We start from the raw sequence: 24,023 nt of genomic DNA, 5'->3' as shown, positions 1-24,023 counted from the left end.
AATTCGCATTTGAAATGAACCAATGACTCTTTGACTTCCATTCATCCCAAGGCTTCACGGAGAAAGGTTAGTTCAGTTTTCAATTTTTGAAAAAATTTCTCAGACCTAATTTTCTTTTACCATCACCGTTTCTCATAAGAATGCGACAAGAGAGAATAATGAAACAGAGATGTAATATTCGAGCGTTTGCCGGGATATGTGAATTTTAGTAATTATTTTTAGAGGTTTTAATTAAAAGGAAGCCAAATTCCTGAGACTTCCGCGCACTTTTTATCGATCGAGTCCATAACACAAGCTATGCAGAATATTGCAAATTGAAATCAAATTGAAGTCTTTCTTGACAACACTGAATAGAAGTTTTTGGATCTCTTCCTATTAATGTTTAAGCGTTTCGTTAGTCTAAAAAATATTTGGTTAAATTCACTTATTCCAAGGGCTACACTGGGAGTTTATTTCTTTGTCCCATCATTCTCTCTTGAGTGCCCTCAAAAGGCTGTAATAAGGCTGAAGGATTGTCGTTTACCCCTCTCCTCTGACTAATCCACCAACAGAACCAGAGCAGATATCAAGTGCTCACATGCCCCTGAAAAAAGTACCCTGCAGGCTATCTTTGACTTTTTTGGAAAAAAAAAAGCCCAAGTCATTGCTAACAATGTTGAAAAGACGAGCGTCTGTTTTTAATCTCCTGACTGCTAGCTCGCTACTTACTGCGCAAGTCTGCAGGAATGAGCGAAGCTCTGCAGTTTCTAGCCCAAATTAACAGCACAACTGTGCATGCTTGCAAATAATGTTACTCATCAGTGGATCAAGTATCGGTGTGAACGCAAAAAAGAAAAAAAAAATGCGAAGGCATGACTTGCGGGTTTCTGGTCTATAAAAGTGACGTTTACTAGTTAACAAGTTTTAAATCAAGAATAGGAAAGTGATAAATTTTTTATAATAGCACTCGTAGCGAGGATTAGCAGTGTTCAAGTGCAACGTATATATTACTACAACAAAACTGACTGAGAGACGGAAGGCTAAATCATGTTGTTTCTGATCATCGTATGGGCGATTAATTTTCTGCAACCTGCGCCAGTAGTACGATGTGTTTTGCAGAAAAGACTAGACAAATCTTGCGAAAATGGAGTGTGTTACAGAGAGCAAGATCAAGGACCGTGTAAACCAAACAACGATGAACCACGGTTGTTCCGATGGGATCCCGTGAGGGTATGTATGTTTGTTAGTAAGATTAACTCGTGGTTTGGTTGTTCTGAACGTATGGCGGCTACCTAAATTAACGCAAAACTCAAGGCATTTCTTCTTTCACGAGAAAGATAAAGAAAAACAAAAGTTGCTAAACGGAAATGACTTGTCAGGTGTTGTTTTCCTTGGAATAGCGGTTTTATTCAGAGACTCAATACTTTATATAAAAAGACTAGTGTCCTTAAATACCGGGAATAACTTCAAGTCTGTACAACTAGAGGAAGAGAAAGCATTTTGGATCTAAAATCACAATAGCCTCGAGACATACAAATCACCATACTTTCATTTTATTAAGTCAAGCACGTGGGATCCGCATCTTAAATCGGTAACTCGGCAGTCATAATAACGTTCGGACTGAGTCTCTCTCAGAAAGTTAATTAACCTCTTTATCAATCGATTGAAGATACAGCTCTTCGTTCTGTTGTACTCAGTAGAGTTTCAGAGTGCCCTTCTAGTGTTATTGTATACTTAAAATTATCAATAAAGGATATATTATGTGCGATTTGTCGAAGGCAGTCCAATACGAAAAATCCTTTTAGGGGTATAGAATGGCTCCTTCAAAAAATGTGGGTCTCGGAAAGCCCGATCTCGAAACCTCGAATGCCGGTTTCAGATGGGTTCGGGTGATTTTGAGTCTCGGATTCTCGATTTTGCTTCAAGAATTTTGAAACTGGGGTCTCGCAGTCTCGCAAGGTCTCGAATTTACCATTCTATTCCTCTCTTTTGATTGGCAAATTCGTTCGTTATTGATTGTGCCCAAGAGGCCTATAGTTTATTTACCAACATTTAACAGTCATTTCGAACTTTTAATTAATCTTTCCGATTCGATTGTTAGTAAAATCGATGTTGGCTAACGCTTTGACATTAAAAAAATGCAACACTTAAAAGCAGGCGAAGTTCATATCATGAGGGTACCTGTCGAAACAGAATAAGTAAAAATGGTACCTGTGAAATGCTGACCATTTACATAAAATGGTGGTAAAATACAGCTGCTGTGAGTGTTATGTCCATTTCGATCTGCCCGCGATTTATTTTATGGTTAAAACATTATATGGCGGTGTAAGTTATAAGCGACAACCGCTTGCTTATAAATGCAAAGGAATCATAAAAATTAGCAATAGAATGCTGCTATAATAAAGACCTTTAGATTCTAGGACGTGAACGACTACGAGTACGATATTTGACTTAAAGTTTTTTGGCTTATTCTCAAGTTATTACCCCGGAAAGCTTCATTGCACTTCTTTTTCACCAAAAAAAATTAACACTGTTATCCTTACTGAAGGAGCTTAAGCTATCTCCCAGCCTCAAAATGATAAAGCCTCTAACACTTTTTAACTTTTTTCCGTTACCACGACATTCTCGCTAAAACTCGTAGTGGAATGACGACGGCAATCATGTTTTCCCGCCAAAATGGCGCTGGTTCACGCGCAAGCCCTACTTAGATATACCTAGTACTGGGAAAATCTCGTACTTGTAGTAGTACTTGGCTCACAATTTAAAGCTCTCTAATATAATGTTGGCTCAAAACGATTAAAAATTGGAACAAGGCGCAGAGGCCACTACTCATTAGTGCCAGACTCCTGTTTGTTGTATCATTATTCTGTTATTAAGCTTTCGCGAATTCTGCTTGCATTCTGCCAAAACTCGAGTTTTTCCAATGATTACGTTATACGGTTAGCGTGTGCGTAGCGGCAAAAAGTGACCTCGAAACTTGTATCCCCGTCATGTAGCCCCACAATGAGCAAGGTATTGCAGTACTGACCTATTTTAAGTTTTCTCTTTTCGTAGAAAGGTCACGTGAGAGAATTAGAATTAGAACCAGGAAAAAAGTTTAAAATGATAACACTCGCCTCCAAGCCTCCATTATTTGGTAAGTAAAATAAGAATTTTTAGGCTAACCAGATCCCAAAACTTCCAACATTTCAGAACTCTTAGTTTGCAAATGAAGCTTGTGTCGTCTTTGATTGTTAAAGTATTGCTATAATGTCCTGGTTGCTTGGCCATTCATTCCAAGGTTTTCCCGGGTGTTGGGTCACCAGTACTCTTATACAAGGGCAGACAGCGAAAAAAATGCGGGAAAATTTCTGTCTAAGAAAACAAGTGATGGCGAACACATCTCGGGACCTAGTGACTCTCATTTACTTTACAATTCCTACTCGCCTATCCACTCCATCTGTAATATATCGCATTGTCTTGACGTTTGAACGGCAAGTAGGACAAAAACGAGCTCCAAGAGTTCAGTTGCCGAAACTGTTATAAAGATCCACTTGAATAAATAGAGAAAAAAACTAATAAATGAATGGAACTAAAAATTGAAACACTTCCTGGCCGCGGGAACATAACTGAGATCAAAATATCTATCAGTTTTTTTTGGTCCATCAGGCCAACCGGACTAGGTTTGAGTTTCATAAACCTATAATTATATCGGGCTATACACTGAAGAATATTCCCATTAACAAAATTTCTTTTGAAATACATAAATAATACCAAAAAGACGTGACATGACATGTCATTTTAGTTTCCTTTTGGTTAGAAATTCCAGATTTTCTGAGCGAGAACGAATGCAACCACATCATCAGTTTAGCTGAAAGGGTTGGTCTCCGTGGAAGTGATGTACACCTTGACGAGGAGCTTAACCAGCGAAAAGAATTTTTGCAAGGTATGTCGATGAAAGGCAGTCCAACGGCCAAACGTCGAACTTTTCATGAGACCAACCAACTTGTGAGTTAAGTTCATGAAAAGTTCGACGTCTGGCTCAGTTGAGTTCGTCTAAAAATGAGTTTGGGTCGACAGTCCAACACGCTCTATCCGTGTGCTAATCAGACGGATAGAACGTCTGTAGATCTTCTCCGGAACAAACGTTACGTTGATCTTCATGTGCGACGAACTAAACAAATAAATTAGATATTTGTATCATACTGTATTATATACTTAGCCTTGTTCTGGAGTAAATTGTTTAAAACTGCTTTTCGGTACGATTTAGTTTATTGGCTATACGGGTCCTAAGTTGGACGTCTGACCCAACAGACGATCGTAACTTAAGTTAGATCGACCCGAATTAGAGCTTGGTTCGTCTCATGAAAAGTTTGACGTTTGGCCTCGGCCTTAGTTAGTTACAGTTAAACGCGTATTGTTCACGTTTGGACTGCCGTAAACGGGCATGTTTGTTTGCGTTTACACTAGCTTAAAAGGGACTCGGAATTCGACAGAACGTTGGTTTAACTGTAGTTGTTACGCACTCATGGTTATTTCTCACACTCTTTTCTAACTCTCGATGTTCGATGCTAGGCTTGCACATTACCACAGCAAATTCTCTAAATTAGTCCCACAGTGCAATTCGACACAACACCGACTCAGTCTAAAATATGTATGAGGTAATGTATCGTTTAAGACTGGATTTTTAACTACAGTCTCAGACAAAAATAGTTGGGACACTTTAACCAAACGCTGTTTTTTCCCTTCTCGTGCTCCCCTCGTCCCTCTCAAAGTTGTTTATCGCGGTTTGGTCACCAAATCTTGTACACCAACATTGAGGGGACAAGGAGACCCCAAAGTGTCCCAACCATTTTGACTGAGACTGTAGTTCTTAACAACTCTTTCTTCAGGACAAGCCAGTGGTAAAGCAGGATCCTTCCATTACTGGGACAAAAACGGAGATGGTGTCATCACTAGAGATGAAGTAAATAGTATTTTATGTTTCAAACGTATAGAAAACTGACAGATACATCTTGGTGTTTTCTTGAAAACAGCAGAGTAGTCTTAGTCACGCCATTTTTGAGGCACGAAAGAGGCTGAAAACGTTTCAGTGAAGTGAGTGTTAAAGCAGATACAAGCAAGACTCTTGAGTATGCTTTTAAATTTATTTATACAAAATTCCTCTAACTATTTACCCTATTCAATTTTTCTACCATTTTAGGTTATTGAATTTGCTGAGGGTTTTAAATTTCTTTATCTCGACCCGACGGAGGTAGATGACATGTGAGTACGTATTTATTTTGACACGAACAATTCTTAGAGCGGCTGAATTTGTCTGCGGTATCTAAGAGCAAATGTTGGTCTATATTTGCATTTTAGGATAAGCAAGCTTAACATAGAGGAGTTTGATGATGGTAAGAGAAGCATATTAATTTGTCGGATTATCTTGTGAAAGTCTTCCTAGAGTCCGTTTAAGACTCCTCGACGACTTCTTAAGTCCATCTCTTTCCCTGGCATTTAGATCCTTAAGATATATATTTTGACTGCTTAAGTTTTCCCCTTCGAAAGTATCTCTGAGAAATTAGTAACTACGTGGACATATATATTGCTAATCAAGAAACAGAAATGTACAGAGGAGATTTATTTTGGGCGTGGACATTGTGAAAACGTTGAATGAAGTCGTTACGGGGTTTACCTGGAAGGTGTACGAAACGGACATTCTACTGTTTTTATTGAACTCTTTGCAGATCAAGTAACACATGAGGAGTTTAAAACACTACCTACTGCTGCCATGGATCAATACATGAATAACATAAAAGAAACGCATCCAGCACATAGAGAGAGGTTTAGCAACCAGGCCTGGTTGTTACAAGGGAAGTTTGCTGATGACGTATTACGACATTTGAGGAAGAGGTAAGCTCGCCTGACTGTTAAAACAGATTTTCAACGGTACAATTGAGGCCAACTGCTTACTCCACCGCAACCCCCTCGTCAAGCCAGAACCACCATCAGTGATTTAAAGGGGCTGTGCCACGGCAGTCCAGTTCATTTTGTTTACTTGCCAATTACTCTCCCTATCGCTACACTCTTTTTTTTTGTAAGAATATATTTAATAAGAATATCGAGGCTGAAATTTGCGAAATTTTAAGAATATTTTAAGAATAAAGCCAAGGCTGAGACTTTGAAAAGGATAGATATAATTTTGTGTGTTGAATCATCAGTAAATACAATTTTAACTATAAAATTATTCCTTTCTCTGAACGGCGAAACTAGGCAACAAAACGAAAAAACCTGCACTAGCTATAGCAAAATGTTCAACGCTAATGACAGTTCGATGAACGGTACATGTAATACATATACATATACCTCAATAAATTCTAAAACGGAAATGTCATAAGCTATAATTTAAGAATAATTCGAAATAATACAAGAATATTTTCAGCCTAAAATCGGCAGAAAAATAAGAATATCCAGCCTGGGCCGGAAAAATAACATTATTATAAATAAAAAAGAGTGTATGGAATTATAGGTAAATAACAAAATCAGAGATCCGAGACAAACAAATATGTTTCCTGAGCGTTATTTTTGAAGTTGCAAACAGCAGGGATCAACTTTGAAAACCCGTTAGGCTGAACAGTTTTCAAAAACCGTAATTTCAATCCGTTTCCATCTTCTTCAGTTTTGCCCATCCGTGGCATCTGTTGTTTCTGTTTTGTTATTTTAACCTTCCTTTAAAGTTTTAAGCGGTTATTTTTATGTTTCTCTTAATTTAACGGGCATTTTGTAATGTCCTAATTTGACTGAATTTCGTGACACAGCTCCTTTAAATAATTCAAGTACATGCTTTACTTTATTTTAACAGAATCACTAAGCTGACAAGACTCTCAGATCGAACAATTCGCGGTGGTGAACCTCTCCAGGTATAAATGTCTATTCTTATGTTAGCAATTAATTATATTAGCAATTTATACTGATTAAAAGGATAATAACCTCGACAGCCAAACTCATGGCTGTTGTAATCTTTTAAATAACAGTGAACGTAGTCCTTGCAGTTAATTGAGAGTCTAAGCGGCTGAATTAGAAACCTGAAAACCTCAGGTCTGATAAGAGATAGGATCCTGTTTATAGCTGAAGAGCAGGCCAATTGTTGAAAATTGACTAAAAAAAAAAAGGATGTTGCAAACTGTTCTGTGGAGAAGTTGATTCGACCCTTAGTGGATATTCCTTCTTCGATCTGCCCTTCACTCACCTCGCTTAACCAATAGGTGCCATTTTGAGTCATATGTTATTCGGATTTCACCCTACTTTCCAGGTGGTGAAGTATGATAGAAATGGTCATTACAATGCACACTACGACAGTCAGCAAGTGGGGAACATATCGCATATAAAGTGCTGTCATTTGGACCTATCTCTATTGCCAAATTGCAGAGTTTGCAGGTAAACCTGTTTCGTTAGCTTTTCATAGCTTCTGTGAATTTTCACTCAATTCTGGCTAAATTCCAAGTGACTGAAAGAAGACATAACTGAAGAGGAGAGATTTCGAAATAAACTGTGGACTGGGAGAATCTCCACCTACCTCTCCCATAACCCAACATTTTACTTTAGGTGATGGGTTAGTGTTAATTTTGGGTTGGGGGAAGGGTAGGTCGAGAGATTTCCTGAACCATAACGATCTAAACATCTCCAATTGCACCATGCACCTCACACACATCTTCTTCCTGTGCAACCGAGTATTGAGTTTGCAATTTAAAAGGAAATCATTTAGTAATACATTTTTTTCCTTTTCAGATATGCTACTATCCTGTATTATCTAAATGACATTGAAGATGGAGGAGAAACAGCTTTCCCTGTGGTGGATAATGCCACTTTTGATAAACAGGTTTAACATAAGTACATATAAAATAACAAGTACCTGATAACCTTTCTTTGCCTGTGGAATGTTTCGTAAAATGCTGATTGCACTTAACCTTGTTTCCTGGTTGCAACGATGCATGCAATGAGGCGCATATGTGGCACACTTAAGCAATACCATGACCAGCTCTCTGTTTTGAAAATGAAGTAAAAGTAAAAATACCCGTGACAGAAAGCGTAGACTCTACTCACAGTAGAAATCCCGTTACATGAATCAAACAAACATCTTTAGAGCGTCTCGAGTTAATGTAGTCACGACTGCTAGATCAAATAGAGCTTAAAGGATTGGCAATGAGATTTCATATTACGATACTGATGTTCAGTGCTAGGGATTTTTACCTTGTTAACAAGATCATTTCTGTATTCGGTGCAAGAAATTTTTTTCGGCTCCCCAATTCTCAGTATTACTTTTTTGCAAATGCATCTTAACGGCAACTTAACCTGAACTACCATCACTTTGACATTTAAACGATTTTCTCATTTTTGTTTGGCTCAGGCGAACAAACAAGGTCAGACACCCTTGTTGAGAACTTGCCTGTGATTAGCTGATATTGTAATTGGTTGGCCACAGTCAGGAGTTTCCTGTACTGTTAGAAACCAATAACCACATAATCGCATGACCTTTCGTTCGAGCTCTGTTTTTCAAACGATAAGGTGTTCTTTGACTTTGTGAACCATCTTTCTCTTATTTGCCAGACATACATCGATTCGCTGAAAGATGACAAGTTCAATCTAATGCAGTACTGTCATGATGGAAACTTAGTTGTAGCACCGAAGCGAGGCAAAGCGATCATGTGGTACAATCACTTTGTGGACGAAGAGACCGGTTGGATGGGTGAAATGGACGAATACTCCCTGCATGGCGGCTGTGGGGTGTGGTCTGGAGTCAAATGGATCGCCAACAATTGGATTACTTCTGCTGATGCATTGTGGGCTCACTTAAAAAGTGATCACGATGTCGATTAATGGCAACTTCGTTGCGCTTTTTTCGTGTTAATTGGGAGAAACGTGGTTGGGATAATGTCTTAGATATCCACTGTTGCGAGAAAGATGAAACATGACGTAGAACAAGCACGATTTTTGTTTCTATGGCGAGCTTCACAAATTCAAGAACGGTTTCAGACGTTTCATGAAAAGCAAACAAATTCTAGTTTTTAAAGGGACTTTTGCCATTTGCTAGGTTTTGACTAACGTAGTAATAAGATCTTCACCGGCAGGCATGACGCGATCGATGCAAATCAGTCTTTGATGGCCTATTCGGTTAACCTATGCAACAGATTACGAGAAATACATACGAACATACTATAACTACGGAAGTTAAATTACGCAGAGAATAACGAGAGGATATATATATCCAGAGGGAACTAAAGCCCGACATAAACAGATCTGACTTCCTCCACCTCAAAAACATGAAAAAAGTCAACCACTGGGAATGTTGTCGTCTGCCAGTATTGAACAACCTCGAGGCAATCCTTTCAGAATAGTTTTGTTCAGGTATTAAGTGAGTTCTAATACTTTTTATGGCGAAGTGCTGCTATTTAACGTATTTATAATGCGAGGGCCATACCACTGCAAGGTTCGCGGTTACAACTGGCTTTCTAGAATCAGTACTTCTCTTAAACAATAAATATGAATTCTGCTGATCATCGTTGAGCTCTCAAAGGCTTCGGTTAAGCTATTGTTTATTCATATTCTTGGTGCCTCTCTCGCTCATCCACTCAATACCCCAGTCAATATGCTCGTTCCGGGAACGTCAACGGGAACGGGAACGTCAGTTGACGACGGCTCGCGCAAATCACACAACTGGCTTGACCAATGGCAGAGCTGCAAATTGGGCACCGGAGGTCGTGTTTAGGTTTTTCCACGCGCTTTCCCGTCGTCAACTGTCGTTCTGTTGCTAAACCAGCCTATTGATGTTCCATCCTGATCCTACTCCAAGAACAGATGGAGGCGGGTTTGGACAACTTCAACGAATCACTCAGCTATTCTTGGTGATACACTCTGATATTGAAACGTCTTCCACGTGCATTTCTTTCAAATTTTGATTTCAGGGTGGGAGTTGCCTAGCTTTGTTAGTCATAACCAAGAAGTCATAGAAATTGATTCTGATCATGTTATTGATATCAATGGAGCATGCCAGTGTCAGTTTTAAGTTTTGTCCCTCCACCGAGAAAGAGGTACGACCCAGGAAGGAGGTTTGCTAAAACAATGAATAACTAACAGGCAGACTTACTTTTCTTCATTTTGGTTTATTTATCCCTTTGGTCTTAAAATATATTCTTATAAATTATCACCACGGATGTCTTAGTCTCTTTTCTTATTTCAAGCATTGCTTCTGTCGTGAACAGGTTGTTCTGAACTAATGTTTTCCCCAAACAACTTCGCCGCAGGACAACAACTTTGTTGAAGTACACAATAAAGTTCGGAGCTATTCGAGCAGTTCACGATTAAGAATGCAAGCAGCAGTACACTTTCTTAAACCTTTCACAATCGAGGAACCAAAAATTGGCAAGTCTCAAAAAAGTACGGTCAACACCAAAATCTTTTTGTGTAAGTGAGTAATCGTTTCATCGATATTATCGTGTGGGTTCCCTTTGATCCAACTTGTCCAGTCATAACAAAAATGAGAGGTACAACGACTGATAATTTAGCTGAGAATATTTTTCATGGCAGCTTTCAATTCTGGGAACTTGAACCTGTAGCCCATCTCCAGTGTTCGTTTGGGAATAACCTTCTGTCCTTCCAAAAGAATTTTGGCGCGCTCGGTACCGAACATTAAATTTAATGCAAATGAAGGAGCAGGAATCAAGGTGGGTCTCCACAGGACGCTTCCATATTCCCTGGTAAAGCGCTCGTTTGTTACAATTTCAGGTGCCACTGCGTTCAATACACCGGTCACTTGATCGTTCTCGAGGGAGTGTGTAATTATTCCGGTCATATCGTCGATGTGAATCCAAGGAAAATGTTGCTTGCCACTTCCAATCACACCTAGGAGAAAATGTTAATTAGTTGAATTTGATTGGGCGGGGATTTAAAGTGTTGATTTCAAAGATATATTTCTTTTAGAGTTTTGGGTCTTTCCCTATTGCCTGATGATTGTCCAATATACTCGCACTGAAACGGGCCGACGACGACAACGTCAAAAAAAAAAACAATTGGTATTTAAGCAAAACAACAGTTCTGCACTTGCATCACGCCTTTTACGTAGTATGTTTTTTTTTTGACGTCAACTGCGCGATTTAAACGTGAAACTTCCTAATGCGACGCTTTATGGTGGGCGTGGCCGTGAAGATAAGACGACAAAAATTAATATTCCTTACTTTTTTTTAAACCTGGATAAACTCCTAAAGAATTCACTCCAGGAAAAATGGCCTACATTCGACAAATTGAGCGGGTCCAAATAGAGCTTTGAAAAAGGACGGCAGATTCATTTTTTAGCGACGTTTTCACTGCCCATGATGGCGGGTTGTCGTCTTTGCTTAAGCTCGCTAACGTTGGACACGACTGTATTGCCTTGGTAAAAGGAGATACCAAAGATTGCCATGTCTTTACTAGAGTGTAGGATGATTAGAACGATCATAAGAAAGTACCTTACCGTCGCAGGTCTGAAACTCTTCAGGATTAAGAGTCTCTGACAGTTATTTTTAGTGAAGCACTCTTCTGATAGCCATGATACGATATATGGCTGTCATAAACCTACGCTAACCCTTAAAAGTGGTATCAGGTCGTTTCGCTTAAAGGATGATTCGCCCGATGTCAGTTCGCCTGGGCTTAACTCGATTCGCCTGCTGTATTTTTGTCATTTTTTGGTTTAAAAAAAGGAATAATCCTGAAAAGACAGTGACTACACATGTGGAATCCAAGCTTAACTAGAACAACATCTCTGACAAGTATGTATATTGTGGTTCAATTTGTCCTCGGTTTAATTTTTATTTTCCTTTGTTCTAAACTCATTATCACACATAACCATGCACCAAAACAAAGAGAAATAAAAATTAAACCAAGGATAAGATTAAACCACAACATGGTCACCATGTTGCGGAGTGTTGTATGTTAACAGGTGAATCGACTTAAGTCCGAGCGAAACGCGATCAGGCGAATCGACTTTGGGTTGAAACGACTGCAATTCTCCTAATTGTGTACTGTACATTGTACCTCCAAGTCCAAACCAAAAAGGCCAAATTGTCTGTTGTATAACTCCTCCACTTCGGCCCAGCACCACCCCAATCCGTAAGGTAACCAGTCTGGTTGTACAGTTGTCAGGAAGTTTAGCACTGTTCTCCCAGTCTTTACAAAGTCTTGTCAGTGTATCAGCAGAGCTGGGGGGGAAATCCTCAGTGTACTCCTCAGTCTCACTTGCAGGATAATAACCTAAAAAGAGAAAGGAAAGTTAATGCATAAAACAGCAGATTGAGAAGAGCGAGTGACGTTTAAGATGAAAAATAACCTAGGCTGTAAAATAGCCCATATTTTTGAGAAGGTTAAGAACTTGTGTGGAGTCAAATGAAAGGTTTGGAGAATGAAAACAAGGTGTAAGACTGAGGAGAGACATGAACCATTTGCAATGACGACCTGAGCTGAAAGAAATCTGAGCCCCCAAAAAAATATGCCATCCCTTAGACATCATATAAGAAGTAGATTCCAAACAGTCTTTTATATGGAAGCACCACATGTATCCAAGCAAGTGGTGAGCTAGCCACTATGCAAACATCGCTAGGGGTCCATTTGTCACTTGCACCTTCCCCATGTTGGGGAGAGGAGCATATGACAAGTGAACCCCGAAGAATGGCTGCATGGGAGGCTAGTTGCAACAGATGCAAGAGATGAGGGCATTTAAGCCTATGCATAAAAAAACCCTTGTTCCTGCTGCTTCACGTAGCTATGAAGAAAATTAAAAAAAATAATGATTTGGCGTCCTTAAAACATGGAAAGGAATAAGCCTACCAACAGCTGAAGATGTGACAAAAACTTTAGGTGGAACTGCTGCATCTGCTATTTTCGAGGCCAATGTCTGTGTTGTCTCAATGCGACTTTGCCTTAATTCTTGTAAAAAAGTTTCATTCCACCTGTTAAAAAGATAAGGACGTCAATGAATAAAAGTAAATGCCCAAAGTGTAGGTCTACAATTTTGGACTTTGACTCTTAGGTGAATTGTAATGTTTAATGTAAAAATTGGTTTTTAAAAGTAACCAAAACAGTAGGTGGTTTTTCAGTTTTAAGCCTACATTGACACCACAATGCTAGGAGGTTAGGAATGAAACTGGGGGTGTTAATATAAATAGCCTGAGTCTGTTTAATCCTGAGTCTATTCATCCTACAGAAACACATTTTTCCTAAGCACACCTTGTTTGCCCTTCCTCCCCCCAAATTTTGAAAAACTGTTGTTTTACAGATTTATTATTCCTTGTTATTCCAGTACTTGTTCCAAGAGAGATTGAACACAATGCCTTCGCAATTTATTTTAGAGGGGGGCAAACAAGGTGTCTTATGGGAATGCGCTTTTTTTAATATTATACCTAGCCTAACTGAAACTTTTCATTTTAACAAGTTTTAATATCATAAACACCGTTACCCAACTGCAGGAAATAATTTGTTACCTTTTCAGAGGATTTAGAATGTTCTCGCCAGCAAGATTGACCACAGCCTCACATTCAGGCAAAGGTGACTGGGTAATTTCATTCTATTTAAGGTAGAGACATATAGAGAGATTACCAAGACTGGCGAGTTACAACTAAGTTCTAACTAAATAAAATTAAAACTTTGTGACCACCTCCCACTGAGAGACCATTCTCTCCTAATTGAATTCTAAAATTTACTTTGTCAAATCATGGGCTGCACTAAGCCACCCAGCGACCTTTCCTATTAAAACAATCCTTATTCCTTTACAGGACATGACATTTTATATTTCCTCTTGACCTCAGAAGTGACCAAAACGTCACTCATATTCCTTACTCAGTACTTAAACATTCTTAAAAAAACATACTGTACAGTGTACTTTCTGCAGTGACTTTCTTTTCACTCACGGTAACAAACTGATCTGTCAATATTTTAGATTACTAAAAGATATTTTTGGTGTAATTTTGATGTCCAGCTTTTAGATCTTTTAATTGCTATTAAAATATCGTGATTTGACTATACTCAAGCTGGAAGCAACCAGTTACTATAGGCTTGATATAAACTTAGGTCGGCCAGTCATCGACAGGAAGTTTAACTGACCAAAAATACTATATCTGAATACTACTTCGGTTTACTACTTTGGAATTGGAATAAACTGACCCATGTGATCCTTCCAGGTGCTTGAGTTCTTGAGATTACTGTCACCTCATGTCCTGCACGTTTCAAGGTGTCTACCAAAGCTTTGCCTATAAATCCTGTTCCACCTCCTGGAAGGAACATGTTCATGTAATTTATGCCTTACAGTATTTAAATAACCATGTCTTTTACATGTACTGATACATAAATTTTAACAATAATAGGCCAATTTTTCGATTTATTAAAATTCATGCTTGGTCTCAAGGCTTGGGGGAATAAAACAACAGAAATCGTCTCAAGGCTAAGCAAAAAATAATACATTTCTTTAGTTTTATTCCCCCAAGCCTTACAGCCAAGTATGAATTTTAATATATATTATTGGAATTGGTCTATTATAAGTGCTATCTGTAACCATGCATGGCCCTCCACTTCTAGTATCACTGTAGCACTTACAATCAGTGTTTTCCAGAAAACTCCAGTGACTGGCGAATATCATTGCCCAGGACTTTGTCATGAACACACAAGCCACTCACAGAAAAAAGAATTCCCTAATTAAGGAGGATAATAAATTGGTTGTATTTATCTCTCAACACCTGTACTTTGTTTGCAAATAAAATAAAGAATGCCTAGCTAAATAAAAGTGCTATCTTCATGGGTAGAATTCTTTCCCAGGTCACTCAAAATGCACAGAAATAATCTTTTAGCACCCCAACCCACCAACCCCCCCCCCCCCCCTCCCACCCCAAAAAAGAAAAAAAACAATTTTCCCTGAGGAGGACCTCAGACTCTTCCAATGAAGCGGGGTGATTCCTCCATCGGAACACCTTTCGATCTAATCCACTGCAGTAAATGTAAATATTTTCTCCTCCTTGTACCCGTGCTATCGTTTTTCCTCTCCTTGTATCCTTCTTTCTGCAGCTTTTCACATGGTCTTTATATACTGAAGTGTTACGTAATAATATACTAACGTTACGAGAATATTGGAAACTTTACAAACCTACGAGAATGCGCATCTTTTCTGTTCTTGAGGACAAAATACAGTAATCTGGATTTTATAAAATCTGTAGTTGCGCCGCGGATATTTCAATTTTAAAATTGAGAACTTGTATGTGTGGTGATGATGAAGAGTATGGCGCGCAAACAAATTTCAGGGGACTGGGGAGGGAGTAGCATAATGAGCATGCTTTGCAACAGAAACCGCATGATCAAACGACTCCAAAATGGTGGGGCAACCGAAAGTGGCACGAATGGCACGGTTGAAAAATTGGATTTTGTGTGCAAGTAAAGCGTTTTGAGCTTTGTTTATCACTGAGAAATAATTGGCAACAGAAGAATAGCCAGTAGACTAAATACTTTTTATGACAATGAGGACGAAAGTGAAAAGAATACACGAGTTTTGCAGCGCGGTTCAGGTTCCTTCCAGCTGACAATTTGCTATCGCGGAATCTTTGGCATTTTCTCGAGCCATGGATGGACCCGCCTCCTTTGCAGTTGAGGATGGAGGTATGCTTTATTTAACAGCAGTATTTCATGTTAATGAATTTTGTAAGATTTCCGCACATAAACAGCTGTTTGTGAATTGTTCACGTGAAATCGTATTATTATAAGGGATTACTCTCCCACACCCTTGATCTGTTAGAATAGACGGAAAAATAGAGGGAGGTCCTTTGGATTGCATAGAATACATAGACTTACAGTGAAGCAGCAGAGCTGATAACACTAATTGTTATCACTTGTCCCCACTTCCTTGACTAGTTAATTAACTTAACTAAATAGTTTGGACATCTAGAACAGTATCGACTAGGGTATTAATTTTAGGCCTCCCACTGACATCGTAGACTGTGTAAGGTATATTTTTTTCATTTTCTGTTTGCCTGCCTATTATAAATTTCTTTTTAGAAGGAAGACCATTTAGTGAGATACATGCTCGGCAGTTAATCTCAAAGACAAGTAGAGAGGAACTTGAAGATAAATATCTCAGGCTTCAAGAAGATAACCAGGTAAATAATGTTTACTCATATGTTTTTTTTATTGTGTGTGTTCATGGTTCCATGACTGTCTTCATAACTATAGTATCTGGCAGCTGGCTTGTTTATCCAGGTACTGCAGTGTAATAACCTCTGGCCTACTCTTAGTTTGAAAGTGAGTCCAACAAAAACATGGGAGGATTCATGGGATGAATGACTGGCTACTTGTACTTTCCATGAGAGACCAGTTAAAAGGTTAATGACAGCCCTACCCTCCGTACCCAATTCAAAAACCCACATACATTGATGATGTATAGATAGTGACTATGACATTGTTTTACTGTACAGGAACTGAAGAAGTATGCAAGAAAGCAGGAGGAAAAGATTAAAAAGTAAAGGAACTGCAGTTTATATATTCTGTACCAAGGCTGTGCTCTAGCAGGTCCCAGTGGCTGCTCTGGCACCTAGCTCCTGGTTGACTAGAAAATCTTTATTTTTTCATAAAAACCATAATGCTGGATACCCTGGATTGCACTGGTTCAGAGCAATGGGCTTCCTTCAATCTTTGTTAGAACACAGCCTTGTTTATGAACTATCTGATTCCCTGTGCAACTTATTTAATGTACAGTAATAATTTGATTAAAAATTAAAATATGTTACTCTGTGACATTGTTTTTGAAGGATGGCAACTAAACTTCTTCGCTTGGTTCATGACAAGAAGAAGGAGGCTATGGAGGGAGGTACTGTATACAGTCACCTGTAACTTACTTTTAACATTTCCCGCTGTGTTAATTAGCATGCACACTACCTTTGTTGCTGCATAGTATTTTGTTTTGTTTTGTTTTTTTAAGCTCATTGTTTTAAAATTAAACTGTGCTGATCAAACAGTTTCTTTATATGATGTGCCTGGCACTGTCTATAATGACTAAATCATAATAGTAAACCAGAACCATGTGAATGATGATTCAGTTGCTCTTTGTGATTTAGTTTTTTTTTCACTTTCTTTAAAATCATACTAATTATTATGATTTTATTGTCAGTAGTTTCTGATGCACGAGATGTGGATTCAAAAGAGAAGATTGCTGACTTGGAAACAAAGATTGTGGAACTTGGGAAACAAAATGCTGGACTGAAAAACAAGGTACCGTATTATGATTTTTCTGTTCACCGTTTCTAAGGATTTCCCAGAATTAGCTGACCAAAATGTAATCTTGCACAGTAAACAACTTTAAGATTGTTAAGCTGTCATGTCAACTGCATTAAATAGCTGAACCATAACATTTATATGCCACGAACATATTATACTGTACAATAATGTAACTACTTCTCTGTTTTCACTGTCATGTAATCAAAGTTATAAAATGCAAACCATCAAATACAGAATTAACTTTAGAATATGGGAAGTGAAAGAAGATAAATATGCAAAAAGCCCTGCTAAGAATCAAGACTGTGTGACATTTCATATGCAGGATATTTTGAAAAGAGGTTTACCCAAATTTACAAAGATTTGTATGGAGATGCCATGTTGGTGTCCCTTTGAGGGGCACAAAATAATATGGTGGCCAGGAAACCAACAGAAACATCTGTCTCTCAGTTTTCGTACAAAAGCATGAATTCATTGCTTGAGGAACTCACAAAGATTAAAGTAATATTAATTTTCTTCTGAGGCAAAGGAAGTTTAGATTGCAAAATCTCAAAAAATTGATAACGTTTTTATTAACCCACATAAGAGCTCTCCTGGCCGCAAGCTAAATGCTGCATCACACAAAAGCTTGGAAATGCAAAACAAAGAACCCTTTCAAATTGAAAATTTGTATAAATAAGATTGTTTCGCTGCTGTAGTGTCTCATGAAAGTAGACACTCAGAAGAACTGATAGTTTCTTAGTTTGAATTTTGTTAATGTCATGTGAAAACGGAGAATTGATAATTATTGTATTAGTTAGTTTCTGACCTTCATAATGTTCATGTACTTCACTACAGTCACAGTCATTTTTCCCCTATTTTTTTTAGCTCATGGTTGCCAAGCAACAGCTTCAGACTCATGGAAAACGTGCAACTCCCTATGATCATGTTAAACCTCGTGTACAAACGGTAAGAAATATTAATTAACAACTTTTTGAATGGTTTCAAGTCAGTCGATTGGTAATCATATTACCTTCCATGGTATTTTTAGGCTGTAGGGTGTCTAAAAGTAATTACATGTTCCCGACTAAAAACATGTTTTCCTTAATAACCTTATGTATAACATACATAAAATTATGTTTATCTATTGGTAAGTGGTATAACTGAATTAAGCAAGACTTTGTGTTCTCAACTGTTTTTAATTTTTTTTTTATGATGGTGTTTTGTCAGGGTATTCATGCAAGATCTCCCTCAGGAAATAGACTTAAAAAGGATTTGAGAGTTCAAGGCCATGACATCAAGTATGTTTATTATGGAGTCAAACACATTTTAGCAAATTCTTGTTTTTCTTTCCCTTTAGAAGGCCTGTGACGAGATGAATATTATATATCTTCTTGCAGCATGCAGTCAGTCATTCTAAAGAATGAGGATAACATCCTCAAATGGATCAGAGATGCACACACATTGTAAAGTCAGGGCTTCTGATATTTTGTGCGGTCGCTGACCCGCAAATTCAGGTATTTCCGCGAAATACTGCGAAATTCCCCCAAAAAAGCGAATTACCGCGAAATCAGCCAGAAATATTTCCAAATACATGTCGGCAAAACATATTTAATACTTATCTTGGCTATTAGACCTGTTTTATTCACCACAAACGTCCAAATTTATCTTGAAACTTCGTCATGTCACTGCAACGAGTAAAAAACGTCTCAAAACTACCAGGCATTTTTAGATGAACGTTGCAAAAAACTGGGCACTAACCACAATATTAATAGCTTTAGCATTCGCTCATTTCTCGAGCGAACTGTTGTTGAAAGAGCAAATGATCATCCCTATTAAAAAAACGTTAAACAACGCTGGTCATATTGACGCAAAATTGATCGATTTTAGCGAAATTTGCCAAAAAAATCCAGCGAAATTGGCTGTTTGTTACTGATAGTTTCTTGGCCAAGTTTCCCCCGGAAATTTCCCGTGAAATCGCTCAATTTTTCTAAGAATTTGCCCCTGAAAATCCTTCGAAATTTGACATTTTTCCGCTAAAATCCCGCGAAATCGGCGGATTTTTCTGCAAATTTTGACTTTTCTCCCACAAAAACCCCGCGAAATCGGCCGATTTTTCCACGAATCTTGACTTTTTTCCCGCGAAATCAGCTGATTTTTCCGCGAATTTGCCCCTGAAAACCCTGCGAAATTTTGCTTTTTTTTCCCGCGAAATATCAGAAGCCCTGTAAAGTTGATTTCAATTGTAATAGTATACAATGTAGAGTCAAGTGCATCATGGTATCGTCAACCAAAATGTTTTCATCTGAAAAAAAAATTAATATTTGAACACCATAATTATAAAACTGCCTTTTTTATATTTTCAGTTCAGTCAAATTTTGGTTTGATTCGTAATTATTAATTCAAATACACTTTGTCTTTATTATGTCTGAACAGACCAGGATCAAGAGTTCCACCCCCTTTGTTACCTCAACCAAGGTAGGTAATCAACATGCTTTGATTGTAATACTCACAAGGTTTACATGATGTGAGCACATGCCAACTTTAAAATCACTTTGAACTTTGAAGTGATTTATTTTGCATTTAAAATAATTTTCAATTTGTAAACTATTAAACTTGACAACATACTATTTTATATGTAAGTACAGTTGAAAATTACAAAGGAATGCATAGGGAATAACAGATTCTTTAATTATCATAAAACAAATAATGAAGCCTTTATTGTGTTTTGTTCTGTTATAGAGCACTTATTAAATGGCTAGATCGCCCAAGAAGTAGGGAGATTGCAAAACATGCATACAATGTACATGTACATGCACTTGATTATGTCTCGTGTTTCCCCCCTACACTTTTTTTGAGCTCTAGCCGCTTCCTAAGTGCTTTATTACAACAAAACAGAACACAGTCAAGGCTTCCTTAGTTGTTTTGTTATTAAAAAATAATATATTTTTGATAAATGATAAATATTAATAATAAATACTTGAATCATGCAATTCTGAAGGTATTTTGCAATTTGAACTGCCAGACTCAGGATGTAAGATTTTGCTACATCTTGCATCCTGGATTTGGCAATTTCAACTTGCAACTTTTCATGTTATGTGTCGTTAAATAATCACAAAAATATACACTTGACTTGATGTTTATTTTGATAAAATAAAAGTTATTCTTAATAGGGCTGTTCAAATACAGCATTTACAAAACTTAGTATGGCAGGTTTACAGCTTGCCTCAATCTTTAGTTCCTTTATGTGTACAATGTAGTTTGTTTTCATTCATTCTCTACTCTACACATAATAACAACCATGACTGTATTAAAAATTAGATAGTGACCATTGACCAGTGACTTGAGCTTCATTAATTTTATAATATTCGTCATGATTCATACCAAAGCCAAATTAAATAGCTGTAATAATGCATGTATTTTTAGTCATTCAAAATATTTCCAATGTCAGAACATCCTTTTTGCTTTTTCTTTGTTTGTATCAGGAAATGTCAATCCCACAGTGGATGATTTTTCTTTTCAGGATTTCTTCCAACAGCCATCAGAATTCTCAGTGCTCGACTTTCAGAAAAAATATTGGGGCCAGCTGGCTCCCAAGTTTTCATTTTTTGTAGCCAGAACAAGTATTCTGGTCACCAAAAATTATATTTAAGAATTAATGGATTTAGTTTTGCAAAGGATAACGGATTATCATTAGTGTACGTTTTCGCAAAGAAGAAAGTCACCTATCTTGGGGGCCAGGTTGGTGACTAGACGTGAAAATTTAGTCGCCATTGAGTAAAAGCTGGTCGCATTGGCGACCCCACAGGGCGCAACGTCGAGCCCTGATTCTCTGATTTTTTTTTGTGCAAGTTTGTGCCCCCCTCCCTCCCCCCCATCATACTTGTAAATGTCTGTAAAATTTCGCGACTTGAGGAGCTATATCTTTGTTAGTTTTCAACAAATCTCATTTGGAAATTTTACGAATTTTATTGGCACTCATTCCAGATACCTTGTACCAGAATAATTTAAAGAATAATGTATTCTTTTTTTTACATTTTTCAAGGGCTAAAGATGTAATAAATCATCTGTAGTAACACCAAAGAAAATTTCTCATGGAAGTCTGAGAAAATTAATGTCAAACTTCTCAAGAATTGTGATTACACAAGTAAAATTCTGAAATTTCATGTGTAGGATGTAATTTTGCAAAATTTAACATTCATTTTCCCGGGCTCCCTTAACAGATTTTTTTTTTGGTGTTACTACAGATGATTTATTGCATCTTTAGCCCTTGAAAAATGAAAGTTTTAGCCCTTGGAAAATGAAAGAAAGAATGCAATGTGCTTTAAATTATTTTGGTACAAGATTTTTGTCCACTGAAAATCAAAATTGCTCAATATCCTGGTGGATTCCATCTTAATTTGTCAATGGTGGACTGTAGAAAGAGAAACAGTGTTTGAAATACTCTCCTATTAATGCTCTGTCTACTCTTTAGAAATAAACACAATGTTAATAGGAGAAGTTTATTGAAAAAATAAAATGTTTGTAGAACTCTTATATGTTATTATTATTCATTCAAAATATTTCCCTGATTCTGATTGGTTAAAAGCACACGTTTAATTCACCCTAACCAGTTACTGATGACCAAATTTGGAAGAATTTTGTGTTTAACGCGGCAATGACGTCAAAAATACAGCGTTCGTGCAGGTTAAGGCACCATTAACCGAGAAGACCTGGGGACGAGGTTGAGTTGTTTTGGTTGTGGAGACAAAAATGGCGGTCGTTTCACTCGTTTCAAGAGTAAGAACTAGGCGAAACAATAGCTAAAAACATGGCAAGAACAGCAAGAAGAAAACTTGAAGGGCGACATCTGCTATTTGGAGAATATTTGCGGAGCTGGACAAACCTAAACGTGCACTATCGAAGATGAACTTAACATCGATGGATCGATGGAGGTAAGCATATTTTTTAAACTAGGAATTATTTTGAATGAATAATAAAACAATTATTGAATTCGGCTTTCATATCATATGAAGAATTATGGAGATCTCGGAGGGTGTTGTCCGCCTCGGCCTACGGCCTGGACTGATAACACCCTCCTCGATCTCCATAATTCTTCATAAGGTACTCAGCCTCATTCATTAGTTGGTAATTAATTTGTTAATGGTGGACTGAGAATGGAAAGAGAAACAGTGATTGATATGCTCTCCTATTGATGCTGTGATTAATCCTTAGAATTAAGCACAACATTAATAGGAGAAGTTTATTGAACAAACACAATTTGTTTGTAGAACTCTTATTTGTTATTAATTTGTTAATGGTGGACTGAGAATGGAAAGAGAAACAGTGTTTGATATACTCTCCTATTGATGCTGTGATTAATCCTTAGAATTAAGCACAACATTAATAGGAGTAGTTTATTGAACAAATACAATTTGTTTGTAGAACTCTTATTTGTTATTAATTTGTTAATGGTGGACTGAGAATGGAAAGAGAAACAGTGTTTGATATACTCTCCTATTGATGCTGTGATTAATCCTTAGAATTAAGCACAACATTAATAGGAGTAGTTTATTGAACAAATACAATGTTTGCAGAACTCTTATAATTATGTTATTAATTTGTTAATGGTGGACTGACAATGGAAAGAGAAACAGTGTTTGATATAATCTCCTTTTGATGCCTTGTTTAATAGGAGAAATTTATTGAACAAATAAAATGTTTTTAGAACTCTTATATGTTATTAATTTGTTAATGGTGGACTGAGAATGGAAAGAGAAACAGTGATTGATATGTGACCGTCCACAGGAATTTGATGCTAAAGGCGAAAGCATGCGCACAACACGCTTGCACGACACGCTTAGCAATTGCCGTAGATCACGGATATGCATTATATTGAATTGAAAAAAAAAAAGACGGACACACGTACCTTTGTTTTGGCAAATTTAACACGCTAGACCTTTTGTTTTTTTGTAGCGTGCCATATGTCACGGTAAGTGTGCGAATTATAGCACGGTTAGCGTGCAATTTGGGTAAGACACGCTGAACACGCTTGATTACTAAAACCGCTAAGATGATAAAAATGGCTTGGGTTTTCAGCGGATTTAATCAGCATTGATAACTGGTCGAAGTTAATCAAATAAACCAATTGAGACTGTTTTGGAATTTGATCGTAACCGTGGCCATTTGAAAATCACGACTGAATGGTGTTCTAGCATGGAATTAACGCGAGATCAGTGTAAACCAATTCCTCCGGCTGTCGGCTGTTGACCGGAATCGCAAGGAGGCCTGCTATCGCATGCGAGGCACTGAAGTTATGTCGCCTGAAAATTATAGTTATGCCACCGGAATATTTATTAGCAGTAACGCACAGAGAAATGACGTTGAATAAATTAGTTAAATATATTTCTTTAAGCCATGCTGAGACGAACGAAGGTAATTAAATCGGAGAAACAATAACTGCCTAGAATTTTCTATAGGTTGAGGAAGGCTAAATGACCACAGGCTAGATGACCGCTCCATGCATGGACAATTTTCGAAGGTTATCTAATAAATTCCTTACGGTTTTCTGAAGTTTAATTTTTTCCATCTCATTCCCCAGTTAAGCTATTTTTCGTAGAGAATTAAGGAATCCTAAAATTTTGAACCGAAAATACGATAAAATTCTCACTTTCCTAAAACTTTCAATTGGAAGCTAAATTTTTCAGGAAAATAATCCTGAAGCCCTCGAATTTCGAAAAGACTGAAGTTGTCCTAGGATGCTAGGATGCATTTAGGAGGAAATCGCTGTCAGGTGCCCCTGACGAACGAAGGGCTATCAATCATAATTTATGTGAAGATATCTCGTTACG

The 24,023-nt window shown here is 37.6% G+C and overlaps 3 protein-coding genes across 6 annotated transcripts in view; 2 read left to right on the top strand and 1 right to left on the bottom strand.

Annotated features, from left to right (window-relative positions):
• The first annotated feature begins 1,085 nt into the window (after positions 1–1,085).
• LOC140926927 (transmembrane prolyl 4-hydroxylase-like) lies at positions 1,086–8,824 on the top strand. The gene is made up of 11 exons (XM_073376601.1): positions 1,086–1,209; positions 3,034–3,115; positions 3,779–3,904; positions 4,851–4,924; positions 5,162–5,223; positions 5,320–5,354; positions 5,688–5,853; positions 6,803–6,860; positions 7,253–7,377; positions 7,729–7,819; positions 8,548–8,824. Exons 2-11 carry the CDS (start codon positions 3,082–3,084, stop codon positions 8,815–8,817), a joined length of 1,041 nt encoding a protein of 346 aa, XP_073232702.1. The 5' UTR covers positions 1,086–1,209; positions 3,034–3,081; the 3' UTR covers positions 8,818–8,824.
• Positions 8,825–10,397: 1,573 nt separating this feature from the next.
• LOC140926926 (epimerase family protein SDR39U1-like) lies at positions 10,398–15,235 on the bottom strand. The gene is made up of 6 exons (XM_073376600.1): positions 15,101–15,235; positions 14,128–14,234; positions 13,449–13,531; positions 12,796–12,917; positions 12,007–12,222; positions 10,398–10,839 (listed from the first exon to the last, which is right to left on the bottom strand). Exons 1-6 carry the CDS (start codon positions 15,114–15,116, stop codon positions 10,499–10,501), a joined length of 885 nt encoding a protein of 294 aa, XP_073232701.1. The 5' UTR covers positions 15,117–15,235; the 3' UTR covers positions 10,398–10,498.
• Positions 15,236–15,326: 91 nt separating this feature from the next.
• LOC140928496 (protein fantom-like) overlaps positions 15,327–24,023 on the top strand; it is a 56,594-nt gene continuing 47,897 nt past the window's right edge. For 3 of the 4 annotated variants that reach the window (XM_073378249.1, XM_073378251.1, XM_073378252.1), the window contains exons 1-8: positions 15,327–15,606; positions 16,003–16,103; positions 16,419–16,462; positions 16,752–16,810; positions 17,111–17,211; positions 18,082–18,162; positions 18,424–18,494; positions 19,630–19,671. In XM_073378249.1, the coding sequence (XP_073234350.1) occupies positions 15,570–15,606; positions 16,003–16,103; positions 16,419–16,462; positions 16,752–16,810; positions 17,111–17,211; positions 18,082–18,162; positions 18,424–18,494; positions 19,630–19,671 (536 nt within the window). In that variant the 5' untranslated portion in view covers positions 15,327–15,569. The remainder of the gene's footprint in view (positions 15,607–16,002; positions 16,104–16,418; positions 16,463–16,751; positions 16,811–17,110; positions 17,212–18,081; positions 18,163–18,423; positions 18,495–19,629; positions 19,672–24,023) is intronic. The other variant, XM_073378250.1, reaches the window with a different exon arrangement.

The sequence above is a fragment of the Porites lutea genome, chromosome 2 (genome assembly GCF_958299795.1).
Source record: "Porites lutea chromosome 2, jaPorLute2.1, whole genome shotgun sequence".
In the NCBI taxonomy this organism is placed as follows: domain Eukaryota; kingdom Metazoa; phylum Cnidaria; class Anthozoa; order Scleractinia; family Poritidae; genus Porites; species Porites lutea.
This window is presented reverse-complemented; position numbering and strand designations above follow the sequence as displayed.